This window comes from Periophthalmus magnuspinnatus, chromosome 4, assembly GCF_009829125.3.
Source record: "Periophthalmus magnuspinnatus isolate fPerMag1 chromosome 4, fPerMag1.2.pri, whole genome shotgun sequence".
In the NCBI taxonomy this organism is placed as follows: Eukaryota; Metazoa; Chordata; class Actinopteri; order Gobiiformes; family Gobiidae; genus Periophthalmus; species Periophthalmus magnuspinnatus.
In genome coordinates, this window is record NC_047129.1 from 11,299,366 (window position 1) to 11,315,209 (window position 15,844).

Sequence of the window (15,844 nt, forward strand, 5' to 3'; positions counted from 1 at the left end):
TTTCTACAGTGCTCTAGTCAGTAATCCATTAGTTACATGATGTTTGAGTTATGTCAGTTGTTATGTAGTTTTAGAGTCTTACACGAAGAGACTTGACTTTGAAGTTAATCAGCTTAATCCCATTAAAGTCGACCTTGTCATAGATGTCGTTCACTGCTCGGATGTAGGAACCAATCTGAAAGAAAAAAATGCTTTAATGTGAGAAAATCTTGGTGACTTTACATGTAAGGTCAAACCCCCTTTTGTTTGTCAACATGCTTTTCACCTGATCTGAATATGCAAACTTTACTTTTATGGTGCAAGGGGTCCACCAACAGTTGAGTCCACAGTTTGGCATTAAATTTACCTGTCTAGCATTTTTTATGAGGGGTGAAAAACATGCTTTCTAACTGTGAGTGGGCTCTGAGATCTGACCTGTAATTGACCTGCAAAACAGAGTTTATTACATACAGTTTTGCTTGAAAATACTCTGAAAATAAATGTACACTATTTGCTCTGAAATCAAAATTGAATGCCACTAATCCTTGTAAGTCGTCTATAGGTGAAGCAAGTGCACCATTTCAGTGCACCACGTGTGGGACCAGTCACGGGTGCAGGCCTGAAAGCAACCAGCAGATGTGCGCTACCATACATCCCTGTCATGATGTCAGTTTTCCCTGTCCTCCCGTGCTCTCTCCCCCTCCCCTACCTGTGTGTCTGGAGCTGGGTGGAGTGCCTGACTCCTCCCGTGCACACCTGGGGTGCATCAGCCTAATCACCACCACCTGCTGCTGAGTACAAGAAGGCTTGGCAGTCTACACTCGGTGCCAGACCGTCCGCGTGTAAAACGTGAATGTTTCTTGCTAAGCTTTGTTATATGGTACTTTCCTGCAAATGCTCATTTGGATTTATGCACCCTCCAGATTCCTGCCTCTACTCGCCCAGCTCCTGCCGCCACGTTCCAGTCCCGGTATCGCTTCCAGCTCGTCTTGTCTCCTGCTCGTCTCGTCTCCTGCTCGTCTCGTCTCCAGCTCGTCTCGTCTCCTGCTCGTCTCGTCTCCTGCTCGTCTCGTCTCCTGCTCGTCTCGTCTCCTGTCCGGTCCTGGTCTCTGGTTTGTCACCCGCTCCCCGCTCTGGTCTTCGTCTGATCCGCCTGCCCTGGTACCGCACCTGCTTCTATCCCCGTCCTGGTCCTGTCCTGCCCGCCTCTACCTGCACCGCACCCGCCTGACCCGTCTCCCGCTCCCCGGTTCCTGTACCTGCTCTTGTGACCTGTTTAAAGACTGCATTTTCACCGCTGTAAATAAACACTGTTAAAACTGCTCTGGTCTGCATCTTTTGGTCCTATCCGCACCGTTACGACAGAACGGTCTGGCCACTATGGACCAAGCAGGCTCAGATCCGGACCAGACGCGCCGCCTCACGCACTCTCACCCCGAGGCGGTGCTGGGTCAGCACGAACAATCCATTCGAACTCTATTGGAGCTAAATCAGACATTGTCCCAGCAGGTGGCACAGCTTAACCACCAGGTGGCCGCGCTCCTCGTCACCCCGCCTGCTGCAGCTGGAGCGCCACCATGCCTCCCGGAGCCGAGAGGCACGGATCCGGAGCCGTATGCTGGACAACCTCACCTCTGTCGCGGATTCCTGTTCCAGTGCGAGTTCATGTTCCAGCAATGCCCTTCTCGTTTCAGCTCGGGGGCCACCAAGATCCGATATATATGTGGATTACTCCGGGGCAGAGCTCTCCAGTGGGCAGAGGCGCGCCTAATGAAGACGTCTGTGGATAGCCTGGATTTTAATGAATTTGTGTCCACGTTTAAGCTGGTGTTTGACCACCCGCACTACCAGGACAATGCTGCCTCCCGGTTATTGACTCTCAGCCAGGGCTCCAGGACGGTAGCGGATTATTCCATTGAATTCTGGACACATGCGGCGGAGCTGGACTGGACGGACAGCGCGCTGCGGGCTGTGTTTGTGCGGGGCCTGAACGAGACTTTGAAAGATGAATTGGTTTCCCGGGACGAACCCCCCGACCTGCGGACCCTCATCTCCCTCACTCACCGTATAGACAACCGCCTACGGGCTCGTCGCCGAGAGAGACGCCGGTCACCGGCCCCGCCGGAGCCACGCGCTGCCCCGCCCCCGCCGGATGAGCCCATGCAACTCAACAGGACCCTTGTGTCGGCCGAGGAGCGTCAACGGAGGCGTCGTCTGGCCGGGGCTTGCCTCTACTGCGGTGAGCGCGGACATTATGTGGTCACTTGCCCAGTTCGGCCAAAAGGGGGGGCCCACCAGTAGCGCTGGGAGTACTGGTGGGCGAGCAACACATCCTGGACTCTTCTAATAGACTGCGGCTCAGCGCCACCCTGTGCGTTCGCACAGAGACCTTATGCGTTTCCGCCCTTATCGACTCCGGGGCTGAGAGGGACTTTATTGATGCCCAAGTCGCGGAGCAGCTCGGGGTCTACCTGGAGCCCCTCGAACGCCCCTTAAATGCCCAGGGGCTCAATGGACGTTTTCTGGGGCACATCACTCACATCACAGAACCTGTCACCGTGATTCTGTCCGGCAACCACCAAGAGAACCGTCAGTTTCATGTCCTGTCCTCCTCCGCTTCTCCTCTGGTCCTTGGTTACCCCTGGCTACGCGCCCACAACCCTGTTTTCGATTGGGCCAGGGGCGGAGTTTCGGGCTGGAGTCCCGATTGCCACGCCAAGTGCCTTCGGTCCGCCCTCCCTCCGGCCGGGAGGTCCGTTCCTGTCGCTGATCCGTCCCCAGACACCCCCAATCTGTCCTCGGTGCCTGCTGAATATCACGACCTGGGGGAGGTTTTTAGCAAGAGCAAGGCCCTCTCTTTACCGCCCCACCGCCCATATGACTGCGCCATTGACCTCCTGCCGGGTGCCCCACTACCATCTAGCAGGCTATATAACCTGTCTAAACCTGAACGCGAGTCAATGGAGGACTATATCCGTGGGTCCCTGGCTGCCGGAATCATCCGCCCGTCCACTTCACCCGTGGGAGCGGGGTTCTTCTTTGTGGCTAAGAAGGACAAATCCCTGCGGCCTTGCATTGATTACCGGGGTCTGAACAATATAACTGTAAAGAATAAATACCCGCTTCCCTTACTGGACTCGGCATTTACGCCCCTCCACGGTGCGACCATCTTCTCCAAGTTGGATTTGCGGAATGCGTACCACCTGGTGCGCATCAGGGAGGGAGACGAATGGAAGACGGCCTTCAAGACACCCCTGGGACATTTCGAATACTTGGTTATGCCCTTCGGTCTCACCAACGCCCCTGCCGTATTCCAAGCCCTCATCAACGATGTGCTCCGTGATTTCCTTAACCGATTCGTCTTTGTTTACTTGGATGACATCTTGATTTTCTCGCGGTCCCCCCAGGAGCATCACCAGCACGTTCGCCAGGTTCTCCAGCGCCTCCTCGAGAATAAACTGTTCGTGAAAGCTGAGAAATGCGAGTTTCACGCAGAGGAGGTCAGCTTTTTGGGCTTCATTGTGGGGCGGGGCCAAGTAAGAGCTGATCCTGAAAAGATCCAGGCTGTCACTGAGTGGCCCGTTCCTACCAGCCGGAGACAGCTCCAGAGATTTATCGGCTTTGCCAATTTTTATAGACGTTTCATCCGGGATTTTAGTAGGGTTATCTCGCCCTTAACTAAACTCACCTCTCCTGCCTTGCAGTTTGCCTGGTCTCCTGAGGCGCAGACAGCCTTCGAGAAGCTTAAGAGACTATTTACCTCCGCTCCCATCCTGCACCAGCCCGACCCTTCACGGCAATTCATCGTGGAGGTCGACGCCTCCGACTCGGGAGTGGGGGCCGTGCTTTCGCAGAGGTTCGACCCCCACAACCGCCTCTGTCCCTGCGCCTTCTTTTCCCGGCGATTGTCCTCGGCCGAGGTCAATTATGACGTGGGGGATCGGGAGCTCCTTGCCGTAAAGCTGGCCTTGGAGGAGTGGCGCCACTGGCTCGAAGGGGCGGAGCAACCATTCATCGTCTGGACCGACCATAAAAACTTGGAGTACATCCAGTCCGCCAGGCGCCTCAATCCCCGTCAAGCTCGTTGGTCCCTCTTCTTCAGCCGCTTCAACTTTCTCCTCACCTACCGCCCCGGATCTCGGAACGTCAAACCAGATGCCCTCTCCCGCCAGTTCGCCCTGGAGGATAGCCCGGTCACCGCAGAAACAATTATCCCCTCCTCGTGTGTGGTGGCCGCGGTCCATTGGGATATCGAGGACACCGTCCGAGAGGCCCAGACCAACGACCCCGACCCAGGTAACGGCCCTCCAGATAAACTGTTTGTTCCCGATTCTGTCCGGTCTCAGGTGCTCCAGTGGGTCCATGCCTCCCGTTTCGCCTGCCATCCTGGTGCCGGTCGCTCTCTCTCCCTCCTCAGGAGACGCTTCTGGTGGCCCACGATGGACACAGACACCCGGGCTTATGTCGCCGCCTGCCAGGTATGTGCTCGGGCCAAGGCCTCCCACTCACCCCCTTCTGGTCTCTTGCATCCTCTCCCAGTTCCTCGTCGCCCTTGGTCCCACATCGCCTTGGACTTCGTGACGGGCCTTCCCCCTTCCCAGGGGAACACGGTGGTTCTCACCATTGTGGACCGCTTCTCCAAGGCCGCCCATTTCGTTGCCCTGCCTAAGCTCCCCACAGCCAAAGAAACTGCCGACCAACTGACCAGTCATGTCTTCCGACTCCACGGCATCCCGGTGGACATCGTGTCCGACAGAGGGACCCAATTCACCTCTCAGGTATGGCGGTCTTTCTGCAACAGTTTGGGGGCCACGGTTAGCCTCACGTCCGGGTTCCATCCACAATCTAATGGGCAGACGGAGCGGGCCAACCAAGACCTGGAGTCGGCCCTACGGTGCACAGCCTCCGCCAACCCCGCGACCTGGAGTACTCACCTGCCCTGGATAGAGTACGCTCACAACTCCCTCGTGAGTTCCGCCACTGGTATGTCTCCCTTCGAGGCATCGCTGGGATATCAACCCCCTCTCTTTCCCACGGAGGAGAGGGACCTCGCCGTCCCGTCTGTTCAGCGCCATCTCCAGCGCTGTCGCCGGATCTGGAAGAAGGCCAGGGCGGCCCTTCTTCGGGCTGGAGCGCGCACTAAGGCGACGGCCGATCGCCACCGTGTCCCGGCGCCCGTATACCAACCTGGCCAGATGGTTTGGCTCTCCGCCAAGACGGTCCCGCTGAAGACGGACTCCCGTAAGCTGTCCCCCCGATTCCTGGGACCGTTTAAGATCATGAGGATCATAAATCCATCGGCGGTGCGCCTCCAGTTACCCCCGTCTCTCCGGATTCATCCGACCTTTCACGTCTCCCAGGTTAAACCAGTCCGGACCAGCGACCTGTGCCCTCCGGCCGATCCCCCACCGCCCGCCCGAGTCATTGACGGCCACCCGGCGTTCACCGTCCGCCGCCTGATTGACGTTCGTCGCCGTGGTAGGGGCCTCCAGTACCTCGTCGATTGGGAGGGTTACGGTCCGGAGGAGCGATCCTGGGTGCCCAGGGCACGCATTCTGGACCCCGACATGGTGAGAGACTTCCACCGCGCTCATCCTGACAAGCCTGGGGGTCCACCAGGAGGTGGACCTTAGGGGGGGGGTACTGTCATGATGTCAGTTTTCCCTGTCCTCCCGTGCTCTCTCCCCCTCCCCTACCTGTGTGTCTGGAGCTGGGTGGAGTGCCTGACTCCTCCCGTGCACACCTGGGGTGCATCAGCCTAATCACCACCACCTGCTGCTGAGTACAAGAAGGCTTGGCAGTCTACACTCGGTGCCAGACCGTCCGCGTGTAAAACGTGAATGTTTCTTGCTAAGCTTTGTTATATGGTACTTTCCTGCAAATGCTCATTTGGATTTATGCACCCTCCAGATTCCTGCCTCTACTCGCCCAGCTCCTGCCGCCACGTTCCAGTCCCGGTATCGCTTCCAGCTCGTCTTGTCTCCTGCTCGTCTCGTCTCCTGCTCGTCTCGTCTCCAGCTCGTCTCGTCTCCTGCTCGTCTCGTCTCCTGCTCGTCTCGTCTCCTGCTCGTCTCGTCTCCTGTCCGGTCCTGGTCTCTGGTTTGTCACCCGCTCCCCGCTCTGGTCTTCGTCTGATCCGCCTGCCCTGGTACCGCACCTGCTTCTATCCCCGTCCTGGTCCTGTCCTGCCCGCCTCTACCTGCACCGCACCCGCCTGACCCGTCTCCCGCTCCCCGGTTCCTGTACCTGCTCTTGTGACCTGTTTAAAGACTGCATTTTCACCGCTGTAAATAAACACTGTTAAAACTGCTCTGGTCTGCATCTTTTGGTCCTATCCGCACCGTTACGACAATCCCACGCACGCCGGGATTTTCTATACTGTAAATATTGACACCTTGGACAAAGCAGGAGCAAAAATCAGGTCAACCATGATTGACAACATCATTTGTCTATTTACATTGAAAGATCACATCACGGCATCACTTACACTATATTTTCTCACACTCCACTACAAAGACCTGGCATCGAACCAGTGACAACAAGTGTGAGGGTGGAAAGAATTTAAGCTGGGGCAAAAGGGTGATAGCAGGACAGATAGCATCAGGTCGCTAACTTTGACTAAAATACATCAATATTTGGTCAGACTGTTAAACTTTGTTACTAGTAAATGAAACAAGCACAGATGTGGAGTGTTGAGCAGGCCAAATTTAATGAATAAGGTTTGTACTGGCTTTATTAGATATTAATTTGGACAATCCTCTGATGATGTAATTATACCGATGTATTTGTGGACAAAGGGATTTCATGTGAAGCTGCTGTACTTTTGACTCCACTTGTCCCACAGATCAAATGCATAGAAAGTATGTCTGATAGCATTCAATAAAATGAAATGCTCTCATGCCACAATGTCATCTTTTCTTAAAGCTGATGACGTTCTAAAAATAATCCGCAATAAGCGAAATCTGCCTGCTGAAATCAGTATTCAGTCATAAAACCCCTCACCACACATTTTATACACTTTTCTCAGACAGGCATTAACATTTTCTCATATTTCTCTCTTATTTAAACACTCTCAAAGTTTAAATCTTCGTAGATTAAAAAAAAAAAAAAGTACAGTATTACAGAATGAAACCAAAGATCACAACCTGTTTTCAGGCCCAAACATTTGTTTGAGAAATAAAAATGTAAATGTTTTCCTATACTCTAAACAAAAATGCTAGTGACCAAACATTTATGTAAATTTGGCTGAACGCATTCTGTACTGTACAGGAGACACAGCACAGATGAGACTGATGGACAATGGTCTACAGGCCCTTAGCCAATCAGGACGCAGAACACAATGAGCATTCATTCTCTAAAAAAAAGCATGCAAAATTCCACAAAAAAATCAGCAAAATAGCAAGGCCGCGAAAGGTGAACCACATTACAGTTAGGGACAACTGTACGGATATCTTAAAAATGATGCTCTTTGTTACTTGTTCAGCACAGTTTGTTCCAATGAAGACTTCTAAGTATGAATTACATGTTGTAGTGGTTATTACGCCGGGGACAACTTACTATTTGGTTAAACATATCACTCGACGTCATATAAAAGCCACAGGGTTCATAATGTACGGCTATAAAGGGATATGAATGGGAAAGCCAATTAATTAGTCAGTATCCTGTAGAAGCATTTGCTTTTGTTTGCACAGGAGACAGATCAGACAGTTCAAATTGATTGCAATAGTCGCCTGTACTCATAGCCTCAAAGACCCAAACACAGTTCAAGGTTTGTAAACAAAGCATGGAACGTCCAAGGAAATCCTGCTGTGGCTTTATTCCCAATTCTGTGGCCCAAACCAGGAAGTCATAGTAACGCTTAATTCAGTCTACACCAGGGGTGTCAAACACTTTTTCACCAACGGCCACATCAGCAAAATGGCTGCTCTCAAAGGGCCAGACGTTAAATAAATCTAACTACTTTTTAAACTCGTTAATTAAATATTTCTGTATTTATTTCTTATTCAAGTTTACAAATATTGTACATGCATTTTCCTAGATGTAAAAATATAGCGGTGTAACTGTGCATCTCCTGATAAAATGGCATTTTAAGACCATCATATCTTTTAATTTACCCTATCAAGGGCCACATAAAATGATGTGGAGGGCCACATTTGGCCCGCAGGCCTTGAGTTTGACACATGTGGTCTACACCAAGGAGGCTGTCACATGTCACTCCTGAATCATGTAAACCAAGTATACCATTGTGTTTAAAGCCTAAAATGGCATACATTATGTGTGTAACAGGCATAACTGATGCAAGCTTTTCAATTAGCTGTGGAATAAGAGGCAATCAACAGTCCTCACTGTGTTATTATTGAATTATGTCAAGATCCTGCATAGTGGTTCTTCTGGGGCCAATATATTCTCCTTTCCCCTTTGGATATCAGACAAAGCATAGAGACAAGCAGGTGGCAGATTTTCCATCAGAAAAGTTACATAGTACTCTTTTAAGAACACTGTGGGTGATTGTATTATTGTACCGTTGTCAGTAGACAGTACCTGTGCCACTACAACCTCCACAGATTTGAATCTGTTGAAGTACAGGTGATCTGCATGGAAGTGGAGCAGGCAGCTGGTCTTTGTTTCATCCACTGTCCTCCTGAAGCGGCTCATTGCTGCCTCCTGTGGACAACACAGTAATGACATGTATGGGGTAATTGGGTACCTCAATGAACTGTTTCCAAATACTTCAGTCATGTGAAAGGCAAATTAAAACATGAGCTCAGTGGATATTAATAACACATTATACCGGGGTCTGTGAGGATTGTTACTGTGCGGAAACAACATCTGCTGTAAGTGTTTAGAACCTTGAGGGTGGAAATGTTCCCCACTTGAGTACATGTTATTAATCGATCCTTATCAAGGCCACTACATTTAATGTTGACAGTGGCAGTTGGGAACACTACCTCTTAGGGCAAAGGTAAGCCATTGATTACCAGACTCCCATAGGGTCAGTCTGTTAAATTGTTTTGGCAAATGTTGCGGGAAATGCCATTTATTGTTCTACAGTGCTTTTATACTACATGATCACATGAGAATAAACAGCAACACAATAAACCCACAGAACAATATAAAAGCCTGTAAAAAAAAAATTACTACTACAACCACTACTATGGCTACCTACTTCGCTTGGTGAAAGTCCAAGGCCAAGAAGCTTCATGTGTTCTGCAGCACAAAAACTTGAATGTTCACTTCTTTTGGACAGTAACACTACAAAAATAAATAAATACATAAGTAAAGAAACTAATAAACACATAATAATATCATAATTATCATAATATTGAAGATTTAAGGTATCATGAATGTCATTATGTGACTTATGTGAGTGTGTCCGTGCAGTATGGAAAGTGTTATTAGGGCTAAAGTCTGTCATTGATCCTAAAGTAACTCAAACACTCTTGGCTTTAATTAGTCTATCTATTTTAAATTTATACAGGGATTGTGTAAACACTGGAGTTGCTTCATGCTTTGATTTTCATGAACACAGTCAGCTGCCATTTAACCTTGTAAGCAATAACTTCTAGCCTATTTCTGACACAATAGTGTGATATATTCAAAGTTTAAGTTGGACAAAGGCCCTGAAAGTGTGAGTTCATTTTTAGAAAATAGTTTTTGCTGAATTATCTGGGAACACTACCATGCTTTTTCATACTTTGAATTTTTTGTATTCAGGATAGAAGTCAAACCTACTTCTATCAAACAAAATGTACGTTTTTTTACAATACATACCTTATATACTAATATATGTTTGTATATTCAAAGTGTGTGTACAGTGTGTGTGCCAACATAGATAATGTAAGTGTCAGAAATTTTTGTGTGAAAAAAGTGTGTTGGGTTTTTTTTTTTAGATGGACAATATGTGTTATCTGAACTATACCAAAGAGCCAAGTCATTGAACATTATGGACACCACACAAAATACAGCACAGACTGAAAATTTGCAGTGTGATGCACTCCAGTTTTTGACACAAGATAAAAATGCATTAAAAGAACTGATCATCTTAAGGGGGTAACCATAATGGATGAATGGATGAAGGAAAAAAATACCTGAATGAATAACTAGTGAATTGACACCAATACAGTAGTTGCTAGTAGGGTTGGGCAAAATGGTGATACACCCTGAATAGTGATCTGATTCGTGTGGCGATCCTCTATTTTGGTGATAGCATTGTGATTCAGTGCTCCTCTGTTTAATGCAGCTTTTTACTCAAACACAGACACTTTTCTCACTCACTCTTCCTTAAGGCCAACCTCCATGAGTGACAGGAGGCTTTAAGCACAGTGAAGAGTGAACTCACAGAAGAAGTAGATTACTTTATATGGCTCTTAAAGTCAATATAAAAGATACAAGTAGGCTACATGAATCATGATGAAATCGAAACTGTGATTTGGTTCTAAGAAAATTGTGATATTATTTTTGTGGCATAACTCCCACTCCCCTTTGCTCACATACTCAGACAAGTCACAGTTTGGACTGAGAGTCGGACAGCCTGTAGCCATCACAGTCCTGAATGTCATGCATCTACGTTGTTTTTCTTGCTCAAATTGTACAAACAATGAAGAAACAGTGGCAAGGCCATTGCTCTGATGCACACTGCACTCTTAGTGCAACTGACCAAGGGCTTACTGCATGTATTTACAGTCACATGGTAGTTAATTAAAGATGAAAATCTGAATAATTTAAAATGCATTGGATTTATTGTTGTGGACACAATAGCTTGACATTCCATTGGTTACAGAAAGTCACATGACATTAATCTCTCTCACATGTTACTGAAGTGGCAGAATGAGGGTTTGCCAGAGTTAACTAGTGACCCATATAACCCCTGGAGGTACTTGGGCTGGAGCTTTAGGGCATATAGTTTACCCCCTGTATCGGACTCAGACCACAGTGAGTGACAGACAACATATGATTGGATCACACCACACTTCTACAAACCCTTCAGCCAATCAGAAACATGCTGTCCTTTCTATAGATGGCATGAGAAGGTGCAGGAAATATAATCCCAACTGCTTGGCGACAAACCACCAGCAGAATTATTTCCAGACATTTTCTTACTTGTTCAAGTTCTGTCACACTTAATCTGAAAAGAACATTTGTGGTGAGTGTGGGCAAATTTGTAACCAAGGTTTTCTTCTTCAAACACAAGATTAATCTACAGTTTTAACTTTGTAGCTGCAATAAAAAGCGAATTATTTCCCAAAAGTATAATTCTCAAATTCCCTTCAAAGGCCACATTCCCAGCAGTAAATTAAACCTGCCTCAAAAGTCTGATCAGTGCATTTGATTGTAATACATGTTATGAAAATATTAAATGTTTTAAAAGAGCACTATATAATGATATTCATAATGAACATTTATGTTTGCAGAGAAAACTGACTAAAACTAACAGCACATTTAGTTAGAGGAATAGGACATGTAATAACAATAAATGCATAAAAAAATTAGGCTATATTAAGTCTATAAAAGGGCACATTTTTTTCAATAGTGTACCAAGAAAATACTGTGTACTTTTGCTTTCTAAAATTCCATACTTCAGATAACATTGAGAAAAGTAGCTTTTCAGCCACTTCTTTCATAAGAAGTCTTGTGCACTAGAGCGTATTTATCTTTTGCATTTAACACTTTGGACTGGAGAGAAATATAGTTTGTAAACCAGAGAGTCTTCCTACAAAAAAACAAAATCATGAAAAAGTCCATAATATAAAAATCTGTTTATGTTAAGTACATTAAGACTCGTGACTCAACATTAAGAGTTCACTCAGGGCTCAAATAGACAGATATTTGAGAAAGAAACCATTTAGCGTGTGATACTGTAAAATCTGTATGATAAAAATTCCTTTGTGTGAGAATGAGCACAAAACACATTTAAAATGCAGCAGTTTGAGCAACTGTGATCAATAGATCACACAACTGGATCACAGCAGTGCTTGTTAAAATATTGATACATGTTGTTGACTTTTAATTAAGAAAGATATTCCTTTATAATAGAACGTTAAAGCCATAGTGATTCATTAGAGTACATGTCCTTAACAGAATTATATGTATAGCACAGGTGACAAGCTCGTCAGTATAGAGAGAGCATGGCTAATTTAGAGCTAAAAAAAGTTTTTTTTAGATGAACTCAAAGTATGTATGATTTCACAAAGCAAACAGCACTGTTTGCGAACTAAATGTAATTTCCAAAATAATGATACAACATGGCCTTTTCCACCAGGTGATGCAATACGACTTTATGGGGCCAGATATTGAAACACAGTGGAAGGACAGTCCTTAAACGCCCCTGGATACTCAGTTGTTGTTTCCCAATTCAGATCCCTCATCTCGTGACAGAGAAAATTTGTACTCCTTTGTTGTTTGAAAACAACAGCAGAATAAAATAGAAATTACCTAAGGAGCCATGCATCTGACTTTATCTCTTTTCCTACCGCCTCAATTGTGTTGCAGTGATGCCGAATGCCAAATTTCTCAGCTTCCTGTAGACTTAAGAACAGGATGTAGCCATTTCATAAGCCTGTCTATTGTAGTGTAATGTGATGGGGAAAAATGGCGGGAAATGTGGGGAGTAAGGCAGTCTAAGAAAACAAACACAGGGTCTGTTGATGTACAGCAGTTTCCAAGTGAGTGAGTTTCGTGGAAAAAGTCTAAAAGTGCAAGTCTTAAGAGACAGGGCCAGGAACAAACAACACACACAAGTCTCACCAATGGCTGCAAATAAATACGACTAATCCCTCTTCATGAAAAAAAAAAAAGTCTCCAAAATTATTCAGACTCTTACTGTGAAACTAAATGAACCTCACCTTAACACATGTTTTCTTAAGTCTTTTGTTAGTTTGTCCTTATTTCCCCTCAGCCCACTGCAGCTAAAGCCACTACACTGAGCCTCTTTCACTTTTGGCTTGTGTCCAACACAGCCATTGAAACAATCTAACACTTAACAAGACTGTGCTGGATTCAGTGAGCTGTGGTGATCTCAGTTGCAGGTTACAGAAAGCATCAAAGGTTTGCTTTAAGTCATGTGTAATGAATCTACAATATTTCAGAATGTCTGTCTGAGTGTGGGTGGGTCGCTGGCAGTCATTTAAGAGGGGAGGTACTGTACAAAATAATTATTTTTTGGCTTTTGTGGTCATCACCAATAAGCTGAAAAATGCAGCTGGGGTTATGGGATATTTCTGCACGAGTAGGGAAAAAAAATTCAAGTTCAATATAAAACTTACCTTGTATTTTGTGTACTGTCAATTTGAAGTACTACTACTATTACCACTACAATCACTACTACCACAACTACTAGTTACTACTACTGCAAGAACTACTATATTACTAATCACTATAAGGCTCAACTAAATTCTAATTTCAGTAAAGGTTTCTTGGCCTTATGAACATTTTTATTACCTAGTTAATAGTTAATAGTTACCCATCTATTAAGGACATGGTATGCATTGAGTCAAATGAGTCTAGCTTTTGAAATAATTGATCATTAAAAAAAATTCACTTCTGAGAATCTATTTTGCAGTTGGTTTTACCCAGGTCATCTTCATGGTAGATTACAGAATGGTGGTCCTTTGTGTTATGGTATCTCTCAATTGATTCTACATGATAGGTCCCATTGGACGTGTGGATGGTGCCTTCAAACTGCCCCTGTATCACAGAGCCATGGCAGGATGAATCGTCTTCACCTGAAACAAGGGGATAGAGCGTGTAACTGGTTTTAACATACATGCATAAGTATATAATGTTAATCCCACCTTCTAATATTCCCGAGTATAAGTGGGAAAGGTCTGCTAGTGTGGAACCATTTTTATTGATCACTGTGAAGTCTTGTGAAAAAATGGCAGCATCTCGTCTTAATCGCAGGCGAAATGGTCTTTAATAAACACAAACAGTTCACAGATGTGAGAGAACAAAGACAGGATACACTGATTGATGGCCTATGTTTGTGACATGTCTGAAGCCATAATAAATAGTGGCCTTTTATCTGGAATTTAAAATCTTACCTTTGGAAAGCAACAAAGTCCAGATGCAGAAATGTATCCTGGGGAGGGGTGGATCTCCTGGCTCTCAGGTGCCTCTTGTGAAGATCCTCCCTGTCGTAGGACAAGCCTTCATAGTGTTTGATGTATGGACTGATGGCCCGCAAGGCTCCTAACAAATGAAAGATGGATGCATATTAAATGTCAGTATTATAGACAGAATTATAGACAGACAGACGGATAGACGGATAGATGGTAAAAAAACAACATTATATTTGCCTTTTTCATAGAACACCAAAATTGTAGCAACTTCACATCTACTGTTTGGAGCCACAAATGAAATCGCAGTAAACCTAAGGATGGACTATATGCCAAAAAAAAGATTTTTCAAAGCCTAAATTCCAATTTCGATCACAGTACTATTGCCCAACCCTAACAAAACAACCACTTCTACAACTAAAGCTAAAATAATGTTTTTAAGTTTTTAAGTTATGTGTCATCTCTGATTATTGCTCATGTGTTCTGAAGTGAGAACAAATGGCTGACTGAGAGCAATGGCTCACACTCTAGCTTAGAAAGTACTGCTATTATTACCTTATAGGTAAACTTTGCATCACCTGTAATTTATACCTTCACTCATGTCTACCATCTAATCCATACATGTTCACAGACGACTTGGACCCACTCTGTAATTACCGGTACCTATTATTTACAAGCAAAAGTACCTGAACATGGTAATTACAAACTTTGGCATAAACATGCACTATCATTACACTCCCACTTTGTGACCTAATAAATGTGAATGGCCATATTAAGGCAATCTAAGAATATTCTTAAATACTACATAAATATTTTTTACGTAGTATACTGTCTATATTGGCCTTGGGTTTTCTATGAATGTGTATATTTGCATTCCTTTGTGGACAAGTTCAGACATTTCACTCCTCAAAGGAGGCTCTTTTACCATTGCAACCTACATATCTATGCACTATAATAAAAATACAATGTTTTTTTTCATGGTAAAGCAGTCACTATGCAGAGTTTTTGAAATTTCAGTCTTTGTGAACTAATATACTCTTTTAATAGTATAATTCTTTAGCCCCTTATAGGGTCCAGCAACCCTCGGCATTAACCATAACCCCATATATTCTCTAAAACTTCACATGTCACTGTACCTGTCACACATTTATGCCAGTGGAGCAGTAGCAGCAGCCAGTGGTAGCAAACCCTCATGTTCTCCTCCTCATTGGTCGATCTCCAGTTCTTTACATTGTTCTCTGTAGTAAGTCCTCTTGTTCATCCCATTTCCTGAAGTTCTCTTGTCTCCGGCAGCTCGTACCTGTGGTGTGAGCTGGAATGTGACGAGTTCAAGCCAAGACTCAGCACGGAGATGTGACTGACACTGACACTGCAGAAGGCAAATTCAGACATGTTAGCCAGCATTTGCACAATACGTTGTAAAATATTGTGTGATAATGAAGAGATTCATATCTGATATTTGACTTGTTGCTGTGGCCGATAGGCAATTTTTGCCAATACCAATACTGCGTTTTTAAAATCTACTGTAAGGATCACAAATTTATGTTACAGTAAAGTTCACAAATGAACCATTGGCTTTTATAAAAATAATCACAAAAAATTATAAATAATGACAACAATAATAACAAAAGATATTTATTTGGGATATCGGCAACGTTTTCAATATTTGTCGATACCAACATCTGGGGAAACCCTCCAATATCAATGATATCACTCATAACCAATAACCCATCTCTAGAAATAAGCTTCTGTTCTAATAAAAATAATATTTTATTAAATCACGCAATTGGAACCAATGTAATATGGTCAGA

General features: G+C 45.1%; 1 protein-coding gene across 1 annotated transcript in view; it reads right to left on the reverse strand.

Moving 5' to 3' along the window:
- Positions 1-15,354, reverse strand: part of si:ch1073-396h14.1 (disintegrin and metalloproteinase domain-containing protein 10) — a 28,175-nt gene extending 12,821 nt beyond the window's left edge. The window contains exons 1-7 of the mRNA XM_055221303.1: positions 15,170-15,354; positions 14,019-14,166; positions 13,770-13,888; positions 13,548-13,700; positions 9,146-9,231; positions 8,521-8,643; positions 83-175 (exon numbers count right to left, since the gene is read on the reverse strand). Coding sequence (XP_055077278.1) covers positions 83-175; positions 8,521-8,643; positions 9,146-9,231; positions 13,548-13,700; positions 13,770-13,888; positions 14,019-14,166; positions 15,170-15,227 — 780 coding nt within the window. The 5' untranslated portion in view covers positions 15,228-15,354. The remainder of the gene's footprint in view (positions 1-82; positions 176-8,520; positions 8,644-9,145; positions 9,232-13,547; positions 13,701-13,769; positions 13,889-14,018; positions 14,167-15,169) is intronic.
- Between the last annotated feature and the right edge of the window lie 490 nt (positions 15,355-15,844).